Source organism: Chiloscyllium punctatum, chromosome 10 (assembly GCF_047496795.1).
Source record: "Chiloscyllium punctatum isolate Juve2018m chromosome 10, sChiPun1.3, whole genome shotgun sequence".
Classification (NCBI taxonomy): domain Eukaryota; kingdom Metazoa; phylum Chordata; class Chondrichthyes; order Orectolobiformes; family Hemiscylliidae; genus Chiloscyllium; species Chiloscyllium punctatum.
Window position 1 is genome coordinate 87,908,986 of NC_092748.1, and position 20,721 is coordinate 87,929,706.

The 20,721-nt window shown below is 39.1% G+C and overlaps 1 protein-coding gene across 1 annotated transcript in view; it reads right to left on the minus strand.

The window, feature by feature from the left end:
* The window catches only part of LOC140482363 (low-density lipoprotein receptor-related protein 1-like), a 1,932,271-nt gene that overhangs the window by 967,731 nt on the left and 943,819 nt on the right, over positions 1–20,721 (minus strand). The window contains exon 11 of the mRNA XM_072579726.1: positions 20,151–20,387. Coding sequence (XP_072435827.1) covers positions 20,151–20,387 — 237 coding nt within the window. The remainder of the gene's footprint in view (positions 1–20,150; positions 20,388–20,721) is intronic.

A 20,721-nucleotide genomic window follows, 5' to 3' on the forward strand; every position in this document is an offset into this window, starting at 1 on the left:
GTTACTGCGGTTCTCATTTTATATGCCTTATTGTTTTTACTTGTTTTTTTAGGCATTTGACAATTTGAATACCAAGACAGTTCTTCACTGAAAATAAACCTAGAAAATCGGAGTGTAGATATTGAATGGGAAAGCTGATGTTTTCTTTCCTATCAAACCAAGAGGATCAACCCGAGAAGAGACCAGCTTTCATTTTTTTTAAATAACAAAACTGGAGGCAGGTCTGAGAAGGAGCAAAGGTAATGTTTCATGCTGATGACCTTTCTTCAGAATCACAAATGCTTTATTTCCATTTTGCGGCAGGAAAACGAGAAATGGGTAATGCAGCATGTCAATCAGGTTCTATTTCTGGAGACGTGATGAGATTTTCACCTGTGGACCTTTTAATCTGGAGTATCAAACAGAAAAAAATTAAGATATGCCAAGACTATTCTAAGCTATTTTGATAACATGTATACCCTCCACGGGGTAGCATGGTGGCTCAGTGGTTAGCACTGGCCTCACAGCACTTGGGAACCAGGTTCAATTCCAGCTTCAGGTGACTGTCTGTGTGGAGGTTGCACATTCTCCCCAAGTGGGTTGCCACTGGGTGCTCATGTTTCCTCCAACAGTCCAAAGATGTGCTGTTTAGGTGGATTGGCTTTGCTAAATTGCCCATCGTGTTCATGGATGCGCAGGCTAGGTGGATTAGCAATGGGAAATGTAATGGTTTTGGGATAGAGTGGGGAGCTGGATTTAAGTTTGGATGGGATACTCTTTGAAGGTTCAGGGTGGACTTGATGAGCTGAATTGATTGCTTTCACACTGTACAGCTTCCATGACTTCATAATTTATATTGTTGATTCTTTTCTTTATTATTAAAGCCCACCTATCAATATTCTACTCTTCTCTCTTTTTTCTCTCTATTTTTGGATTCCACAATACTTCTTTCAGTTCAATAGTTAATTCTTTCTGATACCATCAATAAATTGGACTTTTCCACAGGTTATTGTGAATCCAAGTGTAAGGAGACAGCAAAAATTCAAAGCACTGATTGCTGGACCACTCCATTTAATATGTCCATACTCGCAACATAGTTCTTCAAACAAGGACCCACTGCTTTCAACACTTCTGTCAATGTTGTATAGACATTAATGGAGGATATTCTCAAATGATTTTTAGTCATCAAATTATTCCACACTATAATATGTTTCACATCAATTTAGATTGCCCACTTTTCAGGTTGGATTGAAGTGACCATCCCTTCTTGATCAAAGTACCTGGCCCTTGCAAGGTAATCATGACATTAAAAAATATTATGTTTACTCCTAATGATTAATTAGAATATTTTATCAAATCCTAATATAAGATGAATGAATCTGTCACCTAAGTTGTCCTGTTATTCTTTTTGAAATGATACTTTTCAGCCCGTTTCTACATTGTCAAGACACTTTGGATAATAGATTCCATCACAGAGAACATGAATAACTCAAGTATAACACAGGATTCTGAAAATGCTATTCTTCCCACATGATGAATCTGGTTTGGGCTCTTTAAGTCTCTGGGAACTCCATTTGATTTATGCGGAAGCAGTTCACTCTGCAGAAGTATTCCTAGTTAAGCCGGCTATAATGTTCACATTTCCCCTAATGAATACTTGGAGCAAATAATCTTTTTAATATATATTATCTGTTTTATATTTACTGTCAGTTTCACTCTGTTAGCATATTTTATGGTTCTCACCCTTCTCTGACTAGGCTGTTGCTGCTAAAATACTGAAAGCTATTTTTGATTTTAATGCTTTGAATGTGAAGACATGTTTTTATCCACATTCCTATTTAATACTTTGATTTTTTTTAACGCTTGTTCCTTTTTTCAAGTGACTTTATATAGCCTTTCTCTGATAGTTGTTTTCTTTCCCTGTTTTTATTTTCACATCTAATTAAAGGTTAGTCCAGTTAAGGTCATCCTTGTTAGTTATGCACATAATCCTACATATGTGATGAAGAGTGTTTCATTTAAAATCGACCAAAGCTTTTTGTGTACTCCCAAAATGCCAACTGCACAAGAAAAATCAAAAACTGCTTAATTCGGTCACTAACCTCCCTATAATTAACATATTCGAAATAATTGAATTGTTTATAACCAGATCTTGAGTAATGATGAGCCTGTTTCTAACATCCCAAGGGAACCATAATTTCTGTTTCTCACGTATTAAGTTGCATTAACTGGATTAGATACTTTTACCAAGTCAAAACGTGGGCTGCATCCCTGGCTATTCCTGATGCATTGGATTATAAAACAGTCATTATTGTTTGCTCAGTAGGTGTCTGAATCACATGGTCATTTGAGATTTATATCTGGTTGGTGACACTTTCATTGATGCTGACAGTCTCTCCAAGTTATGCAGAGGGCCTTTACCAAATATCTTCCAGAAAGACATATGGACCACATTCCTAGAGAAGCCCATGTTCAAAAAGCTAGTAATCTCCTCAAAAATTAAATTAGATTAGTCATGTTTGGTTTATCCATCACAAATTGACACCACTTTGATTGACTAATATTTGACTGAATATCAAATAAATCTGACTATACTTTCCAGTTGCTTGTATGGGCCAGAAAAGAACAGGCCACTTTGAAATTAGAACACGCAGATGGTATGTCAGTATCCTAATGCCTTTTGGAGGTGCACAAATCAGGTTGGTAAAGTAAATTGACAGTGTTAAATGGCTAGATTCTCCTGTTTCTCAGACCTTTGGGATATCTTATTTTTCTGGCATAGTTTTATGTAGACTTAACATTTTTCATGTTAAAATCTCACCCTTAGGCTGTTTGGTCAATATGCACAAAGATCAGGTTATGGTGGACATTATCCTGTAGGATATCTTTGATGCCCTCTATTTTGGTGCCAAGCTTGCACAGTGAACAAATTTATGAGATTTCTAATTTCATCATCGTAGAATCTCTTCAGTATGGAAACAGGCCATTCGGCCCAATAGGCCCACACCGACCCTCCGAAAAGCCTCTTACCCAGACCCATTCCCCAATCCTATCCTTGTAACCCTGCATTTCCCATGGCTAATCCACCTACCCTGCACATCCCTGAATACTATGTGCTATTTAGCATGGCCAATCCACCTAACCTGCACATCTTTGGACTGTCGGAGGAAATCGGAGCATCCAATAGAAACCACACAGATAGTCACCCGAGGCTGGAATCAAACCTGGGTCCCTAGTACTGTGAGGCAGCAGTGCTAGCCACTGAGCCACCATGCCATCCAATTTGGCCAAGCTTACAGCACATTGAGCTATAAGAATTTCAATACTGATACAGACTAGTAAGAAAAAGCTTGGTGTAGATAGTGGTGGATAACATATTAGCAGATTTGTTTTGACTTTCACATTGAGAAAGGTTTTTTTATTACACCGATCCATTTCAAGCATTTTAAAGGTCTTTTCATTCTTAAAAAAAAATAACAACCTGGGATATCTTGTACCGGATTGAATATTTTGCTTTACATTTGGTAATTTTGGTCACAGTTTTGGTGGCCCTCCAAGATGATAATTATCCTCTGCAAGGCAGCAGCAGGTTGAATTCTGTCTGCTTTCTACACTTACCACTCAAGTTCAGCTGCTGTCTATTGGTAATGCTCAGTCCAACTAATTGTATGCCAAGACAATTGTAGCCAATTTTGGGTATATGTATTTGAAGGTAGTTCCATGTTAGTGATGCACATACAGGGGAGAGTTTTAAACTAAATAGTAGAGGTGTGGGTTCAGTTGCATGGAAAATTATGGAAAAGGTTAAGGTGGGTGATGAGGGGAGGACTCAGCTGAGGTTATTAAAGTTTCCAGAACAAGTAATAGGACAGTGCATATAATAAGGGTCAGGAATATAACTTCAAGCACAGCAGACAACAAAGGGGCAATATATGAAACAAAATAAATGAGCTTTTACATAGAACAAAGAACTTAGAACAGTACAGCACAGGAGTAGACCCTTTGGCCCATGATGTTGTATCAAACATGATGCCAAATGAAACTAATCCCTTTTGCTTGCCCTTAGTTCACATCCCTCCATTCCTTGCATATTCATGTGTGCATGTAAAAATTCCTTAAATGTCCTTATTGTATTTGCCTCAACTACCACTTCTGGCAGTGCGTTTTAGACTCCTACCACTATCTGTGTAAACAACCTGCCCCTCACGCCTCCTTTGAACTCTCTCCTTCTCACCTTAAATGAATGCCCCCTTGTATTAGACATTTTAACTCTGAGAGAAAGATTCTGTTCATCAATCCTATCTGTGCATCTCATAATTTTATAGACTTCTACCAAGTCAATCCTCAGCCTCTGCCAGTCGAGAAAAAACAATCTGAGATTTTCTAGCCTCTCCTTATATCTCATAGTCTCTAATCCAGGCGGCATCCTGGCAAACCTCTTCTTATATCCTCTCAAAAGCCTGTAGCTTGTAGAGCAGATTGAAACTGATAGGTATGATGTCGGTATCACTGAGACATGGTTGCAAGGGGGATCAAGGCTGAACATTAAATATCAAAGGATACACAGCCTATCAAAGGACACAGATGAGCTGAGGAAGATGGTTGCCTTGTTAATAAGAAAGTAAATTAAATTGATAGCAATAAGTGACATAGAGTTAGAAGGATAACAATCTGTGTGGGTAGAGTTGAGGAACAACAAAGGAAAACGACACTGATAGGAGTTGTGTACAGGCAATAGTCAAGATTTAGGGAAGAAAATAAACCAGGAGATAGAAAAGGAATTTACAAATGGCACAATAATCATGGGGGACTTCAATATGCAGGTGAACTGGGAAAATCAGATTGATAACAGATCTCAAGTAAAGGAATAAATATGACCTTTTTTGTAACAGCTTGTGTTGGAGCCCATTGGGGAACAGACAATTCTGCATTTGGTGATGTGTAATGAGGCAAACTTTAATTAGGGAGCTGAAGCTGAAAGGAAAGTGACCATAATATGATGGAATTCACCCTGCAATTTGAGACAGACAAAAGTGAACCAAATGTAGTGATATAGAAACGTACTAAGGGGAGAATGAGGCAACCATGGCTGACCAAGGAAGCTAAAAAAAGCATACAATGTGGTGAAGATGAGTGGAAAGCCAGAGATTGGGAAGCCTTTAAAAACCAGCAGAGGATAACTTAAAAAAAGGGGAGAGCAGAAGATACATGAAAGTAGGCTAGCTAGCAATATAAAAGCAGATTGTAAGAGTTTCTTTAGATGTTTGAAATATAAGAGAGGCGAGAATGGACATTAGACTGCTTGAAAATGAGGCTCGAGAAGTAGTAATGGGGAACAAAGAAATGGTGGAGAACTGAAAAGGTAATTTGTATCAGGTTTCACAGTGGAAGACACCAGTGGCATACCAGAACTTCAAGAGAGTCAGTGGCAGAGGTGAGTGTAATTACCATCACTAAGGAGAAGGCGATGGAGAAGATCAAAGATCTGAAGGTGGATAAATCACCCAGGCTAGATGGACTGCACCCCAGAGGTCTGAAGGAGATAGCTGAAGAGATTGTGGAGGCATTGGTGATGATCTTTCAGGAATCACTGGAGTCAAGGAGGGTTCAAGAGGACTGGAAAATGGTTAATGCAACACCTCGGTTAGACTAACTTCAGTTATTGGCAAGATTTTAAAGTCCATTCTGAAGAATGTGGTTGCAGAGTACTTGGAAATGCATAGTAAAATAGGGCAAAGCTCCCCTTCATCAAGGGGAGATTATGCCTGACAAATCTATTAGAATTCTTTGAGGAGGTAACAAACAAGTAAGACAAATGAGAGCCAGTGGATGTAATCTACTTGGATTTCCAGAAGGCTTTTGACATGCTGCCACACAAGAAGCTGCTAAATACGATAATGGACCAGGGTGTTAAGGGCAAGGTACTGGCAGGGATTGGCTGACTGGCAGAAGGGAGAAAGTAGGGACAAAGGGTGCTTTTTTTTTCAGTACAGCAGCCGATGGCTAGTGAAGCTCTGCAGGATCCATACTGGGGCCATAACTATTCATGTTATATATTAAAATTCTTGACAAAGGAACTGAGGGCTTTGTGTCATTTGCAAACTTAGCAACAAAGATAGGTAGAGGGGCAGGTAGTGTTGAGGAAGTGGGGAGTCTGCAGAGGGACTTGGAAAGACTAGAAGAGTGGGCAAGGAAGTGACTGATGGGAATACAATGTGGGAAGATGTGAGGTTATACACTCGGGTGGAGAATAGAGACATTGACCATTTTCTGAATGGGCAAGGCTTCAGAAATCTGAAGCCGAAAGGGACTTTGGAGTCTGAGTTTATGATTATCTTAAGGTTAACATACAGTTTCAACTGGCAGTTAAAAAGGCAAAAGTAATATTGGCATTCATTTCAAGATGGTTAGAATACAAGAGCAGCAATGTACTGCTGAGGCTCTGGTCAGACTGCATTTGGAATATTGTGAGTAATTTTGTATCTGTATCCAGCTATCCTATGTTTCAACTCTTCAAGTCAGGTTCCTTCTCTGCCATGGACTTCATTATGTATTGCCTATGTGCTCTTTGACCTGCATTGGCTTCCAGTCAGGTCATGACTTGATTTAAAATTTTTTATTCCTCCTTATAAATCCTTGCACCTCTGACCCCTGCTCCTCTTACCTTTTTACCATGAAGCAGCCAACATAACCCTCCAGAATTCCTTTGTTTTCCCAATTTTTGCTCCTTGAACATTCTGAATTTTCAGTACTGTACCATTGTCAGCCAAGCCTTCTGCTGTCTACATACCAACCTTTGGAATTTTGGTCTTTATGCATTCTTTTATGCTCCATATCAAAAGAAGGATATCCTGGCATTGGAAAAGATCCAGGTGAGTTTTACGAGAGTGATCCTGGGGATGAAGAGCTTGTCGTATGAGGAGCGCTTGAGGACTCTGGGTCTGTACTCGATGGGGTTGAGCAGGATGAGGGGGAATCTGATTAAAACTTACAGAATACTGAGAGGCCTGGATTGAGTGGCCATGGAGAAGATGTTTTCACTTGGAGATACTGGTGCTTGAGGAAGCAACCTCAAGGATAATCTTTGAGAACTGAGATGAGGAGGAATTTCTTCAGACAGAGCATGATGAATCTGTGGGACTCATTGCCACAGAGAGTTACGGAAGCGAAGTTATTGAATGTAAGGCAGAGATAGATATTTTTTGATTGGAAAAGAGTTGCAGGAAGAAGACAGGAGAATGGGGTTGAGAAACACATCATCGATGTTCGAATGGTGGAGCAGACTGAATGAGCTGAATGGCCTAATTCTGTTACTATTAGATTAGATTAGATTAGATTAGATTACTTACAGTGTGGAAACAGGCCCTTCGGCCCAACAAGTCCACACCGCCCCGCCGAAGCATAACCCACCCATACCCCTACATCTACATCTACATCTACATCTACCCCTTACCTAACACTACGGGCAATTTAGCATGGCCAATTCACCTGACCTGCACATCTTTGGAGTGTGGGAGGAAACCGGAGCACCCAGAGGAAACCCATGCAGACACGGGGAGAATGTGCAAACTCCACACAGTCAGTCGCCTGAGGCGGGAACTGAACCCAGGTCTCTGGCGCTGTGAGGCAGCAGTGCTAACCACTGTGCCACCGTGCCATGTCTTACTCTTTTGTAGTCTTATTAATTCAAAACCAGTACCCTTGAATTATGTATACTGAAGATTGTTTGTTTGAATCAAGTGATAGGTTCATATCACACTCCAAGCCTTAGTTTATACCCAGGTACTGTCACACTTCCCTTTAGTATTGGAATTATCAACCACTGCTCAAAAAAAAGCGTCATTGACCTTTTCATCTTGCAAACTAGCACTCCATTTATGCTTTTCCTTTCCTCTCCAAAGACCATAATTGTGCTGACCCCTCCAAAATCTGTATCCATCTATCCTATGTTTTAACTCTTCAAGTCAGGTGCCTTCCCTTCCATGGACTTTGTTACATATTGCCTATGTGCTCACTGATCTGCATTGGCTTCCAATCAGGTCATGATTTGATTTTAAAATTTTCATTCCTCCTTACAAATCCTTGCACCTCTGACCCCTGTCACCTGACCTATTTACCGTGATGCAGTCAACATAACCCTCCAGAATTCCTTTGTCTTCCCAATTCTTGCTCCTTGAACATTCTGAATTTTCATTAGTGTACCATTGTCAGCCAAGCCTTCTGCTGCCTACATACCAAGCTTTGGAATTTTGTTCTCAATGTATTTTTTTTCTAAGCTGTTTGTTAAAATATACATTTTAAACTAAGCCTTTACTGTAACTACCCTCCTTACTTGCTGACCTATCATTCACTTTGTTAATATACTTGCAAAATGCCATGGAATGTCAAAGGGGATACATAAATGCATGTATTGTATGGTCATTTATCTAAGTTCTATTTCTAGAAACCTGCTGTGCACAAGCTTGGCTGCTTTTAGGCCTCTTACAATAGTGATGACACTTCAAGTCCTTACCTTATATACATTTAATTTCAGCATTTCTTTCAAGAGTGTTCTAGTGTGTTATTATTCATGGGTTTTTTTGAGGACTCTTGTTTCAAGGAGTGTCAATAGCATTTCATTTGAAAGGCTGAGAAGATACCAGATTTTTAAATACATCACTGAAAGGACAGAACATTCTTTTCATCCCTCTTTTTTAAAAAAAAGCGCATTGCATTTTAAAAGTTCAATATGTCCATCAGGGATCTGAAAATATGATCCATGACATACATCAGCATATTACCAAGTCAACAAAACAAAGAATACTAGTCTAAAGAATGTACAGGAATAAAGATACCTTGATGTACATGTATATGTCATTAAATGTACAGGTGGATTGGGCTGTCAATAAAATATACATATTCTTCATGAATAGGGATAGAGTGTACAAGAGCAAGGAAGTTGCAATAAACTTGTAAACAATGCGAGTTAGACCTCAGCTCCAGTGTTGTGTACTGTTCTGGGTGTCACACTGCAGGAAAGGTATGAATATTTTTGAGAAAGTGCATAACAGGATTACAAGAATGGTTCCAGGAATGAGGCAATTCAGTTTCAAGGAAAGCTTGGAGAGGTTGGGACAGTTTTATGCAGAGAGGAAAAGGCTGCAATGAAATTTGATCAAATTTTTACCACCATGAGGAATCTGGAAAGATGGATAGGGAGAAATTGTTTTCACTGTGAAACAGAGCAAGAACCAGACAGCCGAGTTTTCAAGGATTTGCAAAAGAAGCAAATGTGAGGTGAGTGAAAAAAGTAACTTTTTCACATAGCAAGTAATGTATGCATGGAATGCACTTACCTCGAAGTATAGTCAAAGTAGATTCAAGTGAGGTATTCAAAAAGGCATTGGATGATTATTAAAATAAATACAATATGAAACAAAGGCAGAAGAGATGACTCTATGACTCTATATGTATTAAGTTAAAGTGCTCAGAACCAGTGCAGACGTGATATGCTGAATGGCCCCTTTCAGCAGTGGAACAAATCTGTAATTAATCTAAATCAAATGCCACTGAATGTTCAAATAGGGTGTGAAGTCCATGGACAAAATTGGGGTTCTGCTTTAAGTTAAGTGGACCTCCTTATTACTTGCAATTGATGCTTGGTCACTTGTACAAATTTATTTGATACACAATATTGTACATTCAGATTTATGGCAATCAAAGTAAAAGTAGGATTATGAGCAAAACAACCACATCATTACCATCTACAAAGTTTAAATGAGCTTCCTCCTTCAATATGACAAATACAATCTACCTACGTTAAAATATTTCATAGTTTTGTAAAATTCAGTTGTGATATGATACATTCTGTAAAACGTAGGTTAGGACTTGTGCAGAAAATACAAAACTCTAAAGAGTTAAATGCCTCTACTGTGTAGACCAACTCTTGACTTCAGTGCAGTAAAATGAGAACAAACTATTTCACAGAAGCATTCCAAAGTATAAGCAGCTTATCAGGTCCACATCAATTATTTAAATAAATGTCTCACTTTGTACAGGGTTACGGGAAGAAGGCAAGAGAACAACACATTCTTCCTTTTTAGGTAATCATCTAATTAACTTTTGAATGCCTTGAGTGAACCTGCCTCCACTACGCTGTCAGGCAATGTGATCTGGAACCAAGCCACATTGAAAGGTTTGTTCAAAATAATTAATACTTTTCACTGAGATGGCACACAGTCAAAAACATGAACATCTTAGCATTTTTTGCAGATATTCCTTCCAGATTTCCATCAAGAAAATGCAATCAAAGAATTTTTTTCTCTCCAAAACTGCTCACTAGTGGAGTTCACAATCATGACCCAAGTACAAAGGACATTTCTCACAGTACTATACTCCTGTCAGTTCTCGGAGAAGTTTAAACTCATGCAATTTGGAAACTGAATAATTCATGACCTTTCATCCACGAATCATAATGTAACTGTATTTTGCTGATCAATGAGCAAAAGGTAAAGGTTGTATGCCCTATGTCATGAATTAGAATGTATGATCTCACTGAATTCTAACATTCATTCTCCAAATTTCTGTTTTATGATTCTGTTGTAACCGCTTTATTATTTTCTTCCCAGTTAATAAATTCCTGACTTGGTCTCGAAGCGGAATGCACATTGGGTAGACATTTAATGAGGAGGGACAGTGGGTGGGTGAGTCTAATTTCAAGAAGAATTTTATGGCGGGCCAAGGAGAGCAATTAAAGTAACTTTCGTGCCAAGCTCTCCTCCATTAAAAGCTATGTCAATGTTTTTCCTCACATTCTTCCATATTTTTTTAAAGTATTGTGGTTTGTCTTCTATCCACTGGAGCTGTGGGCCTGACTGACAGCAGAGGCATCATATGTGTAGGGATCAAAGTACCATCAAGGATCTGTCTACTTTCTAACAACCCAATTTGAAAGCCTCAGTGAAGTTGCCATCTGTTTCTAGTGAAAGTTCTAGCTACCTCACATTGATTGAGGCCTGGTTAGTATGCAATAGGCTGGCTGCAGTTGAAAAACATATAAAACATGCATTGTTATGTTGGCCTTATTTCAAACTCACCCATTTCTTTTTCAGCCAGAAGTCTAGATGATTAGAAATTATGACTGACTCTTCATCTTCTAAGTGCATACTGTTTTTGTGTGATAAATATTCAAATACTATGTGTTTACTGTATGTATTCAGAACAATACATGCAGATTCTTGCATGTTATCAGATTGACACCATGTTCTCTAGTTGTTTTCCTTCATTACCACCCAGTTTCTCAACAGACTATGTAAATTACAATTTCACTACAGTATCATTCTAGGATGACATTTCAGCCAGGTTGCATCACTGCTACTATTAAGATCAGTGTGGTCAGTGGCTCCTAGTGAAAAATGATTTTGCAGATATTTATATTGAAATTGCACGTTCATGCATATCATATCACTTTTATGTTGGAATTTCATTCAAGGTATATATGAAGGTCATTACCAAGCCAATTTTCCTCTTCCTCATGTTCAGATAGATGACCTGGTCAACAGCTCGTTGCCAAAGTTAGATATTTATTTTTCCAAGCTGAATATTTTAGTCATTTTCCTCTGTTATACAGAACTTAAATGGAGATTAAGTTTATATAAAGAGAGATGAAACTGGTCATGCACAGTACAGAGAAAAGGAGAACTTAGGGTACTTTTTAAGCTGGTGGCACAATAGCTCACTGGTTAGCACTGCTACCTCGTAGCGCAAGGAGTTCGGATTTGATTCCAGCCTCAGGTGACTGTGTATCCTCTGACAGACCAAAAATGTACAGGTTAGATGGACTAGCCATGTTAAATTGCCCATTGTGTCCAGGGATGCACAGGTTGAGTGGATTAGCCATGGGTAATGCAGGGTTACAGGGATGTGATGGGTCCAGGTGGGATACAGTTTGGAGGGTCAGTGTAGACTTGATGGGCCAAATGGTCTATTTCCACAACGTAGAGATTCTAAATTATGAATGGTCCTAGTAGGGTGAATAGAAAAAGATTAGTTATATTGGTGTGGGAGGCAAGCGCAGTGGTCCGTCACTTGTTGCTAAAAGAGAAAATGGAGAGGTGAAGACAAATGTCTTTATACTAAGCTATTACAGCATGAAATGCTTGTTAGAGGGAGTAGTTGAAGCAGAGGCCATTGCATTGTCTATGGTAAAAATGGAAAACATTTGAGTAGGAAGAAAATACAACCTTATTATCTAAAGTAGAAGAGTAGAATTTGTTTTGCCTCATTTTAGCAAAGTACTGGCAAGATGTGTCAAATGTCTGTTTTCTGTGAAAATGTTCATATATGTTTTAAAAATACTTGGAAGCTTCTTGAATGCCAAGACAATTTTTGTACCTATTATTGCCACTTTACTTAAGTGGCTACGTTTTTCTAAGTGTTCTCATCACTATTTGACAGCATCTTTAAGGACTACTGCTGGCCCCTTGGCAAGCTCCCACTTTCAGGTCCAATATGAACAAAGGTTTAGTGAAATTGGGCTGGTTTAAATAACACCTCACGCTGGGTTAATACTTCTGTCTTCTGTTTAAGTAATTTCAGTCCTGTTCTACATAAAAGCACCAAGTAAAGCATAGCATCATCACAGCAGTCTGAAAGTAGCAAGTTTTGAGAAGATTTGTAGCTCAGGTTGAGATTTTAGATGTGGGTTTGCTCGCTGAGCTGACAGGTTCATTTCCAGACGTTTCATTACTTTACTAGGTAACATCTTCAGTGGACCTCACGCAAAGCAATGCTGGAAATTCCTGCTTTCTATTTATATGTTTGGATTTCTTTGGGTTGGTGATGCCATTTCCTGTGGTGAAGTCACTTCCTGTTCCTTTTCTCAGGGAGTGGTAGATGGGGTCCAACTCGATGTGTTTGTTGATAGAGTTCCGGTTGGAATGCCATGCTTCTCGGAATTCTCGTCCATATCTTTGTTTGGCTTGTCCTAGGACAGATGTGTTGTCCCATTCGAAGTGGTGTTCTTCCTTATCCATATGTGAGGATACTAGTGAGAGAGGGTTATGTCATTTTGTGGCTAGTTGGTGTTCATATACCCTGGTGACTGTTTTTCTGCCTGTTTGTCTGATGTCGTGTTTGGTACAGTGCTTGCACGGTATTTTGTAAATGACATTAGTTTTGCTTGTTGTCTGTATAGGGTCTTTCAAGTTCAGTTGCTGCTGTTTTAGTGTGTTGGTGGGTTTGTGGCATCATGGTAGCCCACAAACCCACCAACACACTAAAACAGCAGCTAATGGATCTCAAACAACAACGAGACAGAATGCACAAAGGGACTTAGCGATATGGTGTCAAGACAACAACCTCTCCATCAACGTCACCAAAACAACAGAACTGGTTGTTGACTTCAGGAAGCAAAATGGAGGACTCGCCCCCATCTTCATCAATGGTGCTGAGGTGGAGGTAGAACACAGAACATAGAACAATGCAATGCAGAGCTTAGCCCTCGCTGTTGTGCCGACCTGTGAACTCATCTAAGCTACACGATCCCATCATTATCAAGTGCTTTTCCAAGTATTATTTAAATCTCCCGAATGTGACTGAGTTAATTACATTAGCAGATAGGGCAGTCCATGCCCTTACGACTCTCTGAGTAAAGAATTTGCCTCTGACATCTGTCTTAAATATATCACCCCTCAATTTGTAGTCATGCCGCCTCATACAAGCTGACGTCATCATCCTAGGAAAAAGACTTTCACTGCGTACCCTATCTAATCCTCTGATCATCTTGATGATTGTGAGCATCAAGTTCCTGGGAGTGGTGGTCACCAACAATCCACCCACATCAACATGATGGTCAAGAAAGCACTGCAACATCTCTACTTCCTCAAGACGCTAAGGAAATTCAGTATGTCCACAAGGACTCTTATCAAGTTTTACAGAGACACCATAGAAAGCATCCTATTTCAATGCATCACAGTGTAGTTTGGCACCTGCTCTTCCTAAGACCACAAGGAACGACAGGGGTTGTAAATATAGTCCAGTCCATCCTGAAAACCAGTCTTCCATCCATTTGACTCTATCTATATTTCCTGCTGCCTTGGGAAATCAATCAACACAATCAAAGACCCTTCCTATTGCAGTTGTACTCTTTCCCCCCTCTTCTGTCAGGTGTTAGATATAAAAGTTGGAATACACATATGAACTGATTCAAGAACAGCTTTGTCCCCACTGCTATCAGACTTTTGAACCAACCTCTCAAATATTAATTCTGATCTCTCTCTCTCGGCACCTTCTCAGTAATGCTGTATTCTGAACTCTGTTCTGCTACTCAGATGCACTTTGCATGGTACAATCAGCCTGAATAGCACACAAAACAACACTTTTCACTATATATCAGTACATGTGACAACAATAAATCAATTAATCAATCTTCTGCATCATCCCAAGCACCAGAAATTTCTGTCCTCAAAGTGAGGCACCAATTACCCCAATGTCAAGGTGAATATTGCCAAGTGTGCATGGTAGCTTTGCACTGCCAGTCCATGACTGGGTTTGCATTTGTCTTTAAAAGATTGCACTTGTGGACACGTCCTTGGATATCCTGATTATGCTGAATAAGTGGGTGGGGCAATCAGTTGACAGGGTTATCACAGAGCACAGTAGATTATTCATGGCCATGTATGTGACATTCAAATGAGAAAACCTGTTAGTCCTTGTGGAGATAAATCCTCCATGAAACTCAACAAAAATAACACGTCTCCTATTTCTAAAAATATTTAGCACAAAGCCAAATAGATTAATCATTCAGTCGATGACTATTTCTACAATCCTGATATTGATAAAATGGCTGCCACATTTGACTGTAGGGGAAATTACTATACTTGAAAGTAATTAATTGCACATGAATATAAAACATTTTTGATGTTTGTGAAGTAAGGCATTATTTAAACCACTAAAGTTTGCAGCATAGAAAATTGCTCAGCCCATTGAGTTTATGCCAGCTCTTCACTAAAGAACGTCGAAACTAATTTCACTAGTCTGAATTACTTCCTGTATCCTTCCCTATCACTCCCATCCTCAGCCATTCACCAAAGCAAAGCATTCAGTGCTCTATAACTCTTTGAGTAGAAGCACTCAGGCTAGTCTTTCATACTTAGAAGTACAGTATAATTTTTTCACTTATCAATAAATTACATTTATTCGTCTCATTTTGCCCAATTTCCACTAAGTGCCACTCTTTCCATTTATCTCTGTCTAGTGTACGTCTCTATTTGCAAATCATAATTCTCTATTCTGTCGGCAAACTCTTCCTAACTAGGCATTGAATAAATATTAAAAAGGTTAATGGTCCAGTCTCACTGGCAGATGTTCATCCACCAATTAATAATACTCTGAGAATATTCCATGACAGTTCCTTTCAAGGGTTTTAATAAAAACATTTAAATCAATTTAAGTACCAATCTGGATGGTATTTAGCACAATAATTATAACAAATTGCAGATGATAGTGTTCTTAAAAGGGCCTTTCTATATTAAATCAACGAAGGTTGCAATGAATCACTTCAGTCATTCACTATTTCTTGCTTTTCATATAATCCCTACAGTGCGGAAGCAAGTCATTTGGCCCATCAAGTCCACACTGACTCTCTGAAGAACGTCACACCCAGAGCCACAATGGAACTTTATCCCAAAGCTTGCATTTCCCATGGCCAATCCACCAAACCTGCACATCTTTGGACTGTATAAGGAAACAGGAACAAACCCACGCAGACACGGGTAGAATGTGCAAACTCAACACAGACAGTCACCCAAGAATGGAATTGAACCTGGGTCCCTGGTGATGTGAGGCAGCAGTGCTAACCACTGAGCCACTATGCAACCTCTTTTGTCTGTTTACTTCTTGTACTAAAGTGCAGGCAAAGTGTAACTCGATCTTTTTTTATTAATTTGTTGGTACTCCATTGCAGTTAGAATATACAAAATTCTGCTCGGGACGGACTGGCCATGTCTCTGATCCTTTTAGGATCGTCTTTTATGGCTAAAAGTGTCCTAATGGATTTCTTTTTTAGTACAATTTTATTACTTTATCAATAAAATTGCAGATAGAAAATAAAGAGGTGAAAGTGAAGTTTTCTCAAAATAAAGTGCAATAAATTACATCATGGGTTAATGAATCATTAGAAATTACCTAAAGGATGGAAAGAGAAATGGAAAAGGAATTAATAAAGGGAGTATACACAATGGGGAGAGTAGAATTATGGAATTCTATTTCCTTATTATTTATTCAGTGATGCCTCGTTTTTATTTTTAATGCTTCTTTTTGCAGTTGTTTTCAAATTACAAAGAGTGAGATAAAGTTCAAGCTTGAATTTATATTGCATATTTTATAGCCTCAGCATGGCCAAAATTGCTCGACAAGCTAAGTATTTTTGAAGTATAGTCACTGTTACAATATTGGAAAAGACAGCAGTCATTTTTACATAAAGTGAATTTAAATTACAATGAGGTAAATGATCAGGTAATCCCTTTCAGTGCAGCTGGCTAAGAGAGTTAAAGTAGCCTTGATGAACAGATAGCAATCTAATTGTCACATTATTTTTTCAATGGCATTCTTTAAAATATGATCAACACCACAAGAATTATTCCATCTTGAGGAACACGTTTAAATTTACAGTACATATAGAGTTTTAAGGTGCATTACATAATCATTAACACATTTGCTGCATCATTTCAGTTGCATCTTGCAATGAGGTTGATAAAAATTGCAGGATTCTTGGTTCTTAGCAAATATAAACCTTTATTCAAAGATGATAGGTGTTATAATTGTAAATAGTGAGACTCAGCTTTTACCACAATATTGATGGAGTGAACTAGATACTAGGTGCTCATGTGATCTTACATCACCTCACAAAGATGTTGTAGACCATTTTAGTACAATACTAAAGATTAGGCATAACAAGGTGGGAATTACTTTCAGAATCTTGACAAGCTCAAGGTATGTGTTTCATGGTGAGTATGCAGCAGAAACCAGAGGCTTGAGTCGAACTGAAACTGGGACTTAGTCCTGACCAGCATGCTTCCAGCAAATTAATATGAAAACCACATCAAGAGGCAGCTTAACAATTCCAAGGGAATGAAATTGGGTTAGATGCTTCCCTTCCCTCCCAGTAGTGATCTTAGATAGATCCAGGGAAGGGAAAGAAATAATCATAAAGAAGGGAGGAAGTGCTCAGAGGAAAGGTTACGTGATCAAGAGATTGAAGGCAGAGAATGGGTGATCAAGTGAAAGGGTGATCAGGATTGTTATGGAGTCAGGAGGAAAATCTTTCCAAAATATGTTATTTTGCGCGCACTGGTAAAGGCATTGTAAGTATGGGGTATCCTGAATGTAGGGTTTCCACATTGGTTGCAGTCAGATATCCAATTTAATGAAGGAGTCTTCAAATAAGCATGAACCTTTTGATTTACATTTCCAAAGGGTGAGTAACCGTTTCAAGTATGGAGCATAGAAGCCTCAGACTTTAGGCTCTATGTACTCTATGGTGGGCAGCCCTTGTATCTGCATGTTTGGTACATAACATTTAGTCACATTTGCCCATCATAGAGATACCTAGGTGCCCAATTTAAGTTTGTATGATGGGCATGGCATCAGAAAACTTTGGGGTGTCCATGCCTCTTTAAGCGCACCAAGTAACAGGCAACAGATTTGTTGCCTTTGCGTGCTTCAGAAGAACACTGAACCAATTGCAGTCATCATTAATATTTGAGGCACAGGGGTTGACTCTACATGAGTTTTGTACACAATTATCCCAAACACACATCATGAAGTATTTACCCCACCCCTACAACACCCTTCTAATCCAATGCTATCCCAATTCTCCCAAACACCATAGAGTCATAGAGATGTACAGCATGGAAACAGACCCTTCGGTCCAACCCGTCCATGCCAACCAGATATCCCAACCCAATCTAGTTCCACCTGCCAGCACCCGGCCCATATCCCTCCAAACTCTTCCTATTCATATACCCATCCAAATTCTGAAATGGATCATCACCCCTGATTCGAGCACTGTGATAGAACTCCAGCTATACTTACGGAGTAGCCCTTCACCATCAATATAGTGGGACAATAGCTACAAATTTGTGCTTCTCACACACAAAGGCAGCACAATGAGCATTTCCTTGAACGTTGAACTGTTCATTGCTACTACAATTGCTGTTTAAGCATCAGGCAACAAAACTCATTGGTCTTTAGCCACATCCGATCTCATAGCCCCTCCAAATCCATGTAAACCATTTCCCAGTGCCCACTGTAGCCAAGTTTATCATCATCAAATGCAGGCCCATCACATACAGGGAAGATTTCAAAAGGTTCTAAACATTCACATTTATTTACAAAGAGGAAATGCATGCAGAAATCAAACATGCAGAAGCTGCATTTTGCTCCTGGCATACGACACACTACAGGCACTACAGTAATCACCACAATCAGTTCATATTTACTGGAACCGGGTGTCAATGCAGAAGCATTCTGTGATGTACAAGGTGATGTCCCTTCTGCTTAAAGTCCTTATCCTCCTTTTCAGAATGCTGCTCCGATTGTCCCAATTCCTCAACCTCCATCACCTATCCTTGTTGCCTGCTCCAGTTATACAGTAAAGAATGCACTCGTGAAAAGTTGTGGTCCCAACACTGACCCTTGCGGAACACCACTTATCACCAGCTGCCATCCTAAGAAGGACCCTTTTGTATCCATTGTCTGCTTTCTATCCATGCTAGCAGCTTGCTTCTGACACCATGGGCCCTTATCTTACTCTGTAGCCTCCTGTGCAGCCTTCATGATGTCCAGGTAGATAACTTCAGTTGGTTTTTCTTGGTCTAACCTGATCGTCACTTCCTCAAAGAATTCTAGTAGATATATCAAACACTCCATCCCTTTGATGAAACCATACTGACTTTGTCCTATTTTACCATACACTTCCAAGGATTCAGAAATCTCATCCTTCACAACGGATTCCAGGATCTTACTCACGACTGAGGTTAGACTAATCAGTCTGTAATTTTCTGTCTTTTGCCTTACTTCCTTTTTTAGAAGGGATGTCATGTTCATGATGTTCCAGTCCTCTGGGATCCTCTCTGATTCTAGCAATTCCTGAAATAACACCACTAACGCCTCCGCTGTCTGTTCCTCCAACTCCCTTAGAACTCTAGGGGATAGCTCATCTGCTCCTGGTGATTTATTCATCTTCAGGCCATTCAGTTTTTCTAGCACCTTCTCCTTGGTGATGGCCACCATACTCAGCTTGCCCCTCGCTCTCTTGATGTTTTGGGAATATGACTCGTGTCTTCCACCGTGAAGACTGATGCAAAGTAACTATCCAGTTCCTTAGCCATTTCCTTGTTCACCACTACTATCTCTTCAGTGTCATTTTCCAGTGTCCCAATGCCCTCTTTTGCCCTTTATATATTTAAAGAAACTCTTACAGTCTTTCATTATATCATCAGCTAGCTTATCCTCATATTTAAACTTCTCCCTCCTTATTTCTTTTTTGTTGCCCTCTGTGGATATTTGTAAGCTTCCCAATCCTCTGGTTTCCCACTGCCCTTTGCCACATTATATGCTTTTTCTCTTTTGCTTTTATGCTATCCCTGACTTCCCTTTGTTCAGCCACTGTTACCTTGTCCTCTCTGTACCATGTTTCTTTTTCCTTGGGATGAATCTCTGTTGTGTCTCCTGAATTACTCCCAGAAACTCCTGCCTTTGCTGTTCCACTGTCTTTTCTGCTAGGCTCCTTTCCCAGGCAATTCTACCCAGCTCCTCGCTCATGGTTCTTTGGTTGCCTTTATTCAGATGTAATACTGTTACCTATGTCTCTATGTTTTGAAGAGGTTATTTAGTGAACAAGTTCACTTGTTGACTAAGACAACCTCTTTTAATGTAAGGAGAACAAAGTAGTTAAAAGTTTGTCACTTACAACAGCTCCAAGCACATGTTGTGCTTGAATCACTTAAAATAATGAATTTGCTTCGAAATTTTAGCTGCTTGTCCTAATAGAGTGGAAAATACCATTTAATAGTCTACACATATGAAAAAGAATTTGCAAGTATTGTGGAAATATTGATGCGCATCATGTACCAATGAAGATCTAACTGTTTCATTATCGAGAAACTTCGTGAGGATTTCAATTTACTTACCATCTTTTAGGATTGTCTCTCGCCCTGTGCCATCGATTTTCTGTCGTCCAATTAAGAAGCTGGTTGTGTCAGCAAAGTAGATATAATTTGTTTCTGCATGGAAATCAAGAGCCCGTGGATTGACAAGGTTCTCTACTTGTATCATATATTCATCAACTGCTTTTGTATTCAGATCCATTCCTCGAATTATTCCGGGACGTCCTTTTCCATAAAACAGGAACAATTCATTCTTTGGTTCTGCAATGCAATGATGAAGGCATGACAAGGTGCAATTTTATCTTTCTTCAATTATTACTGCAGTCTTAGAAATAGCATTTAATGATGGAAATCAATTAGCTTTTTCTTTAATGATGTGAATGGAATCCAAAAATATATGTAAGCAATCAAAAATAGTTATAAACTATGATACTCTGTTTAATTATACTGCAATCACCAAAACAATTAGCTCTTTCTTGGGAACTGATTTGGCTTGCTGTTTGTATTCTTCGGGTATCATTCAATTAATTTTAATATAGCTAATAATGTCAGCAGCAAATAACATAAGTCACATTTCTCCCTTTGGAGTTCTTGT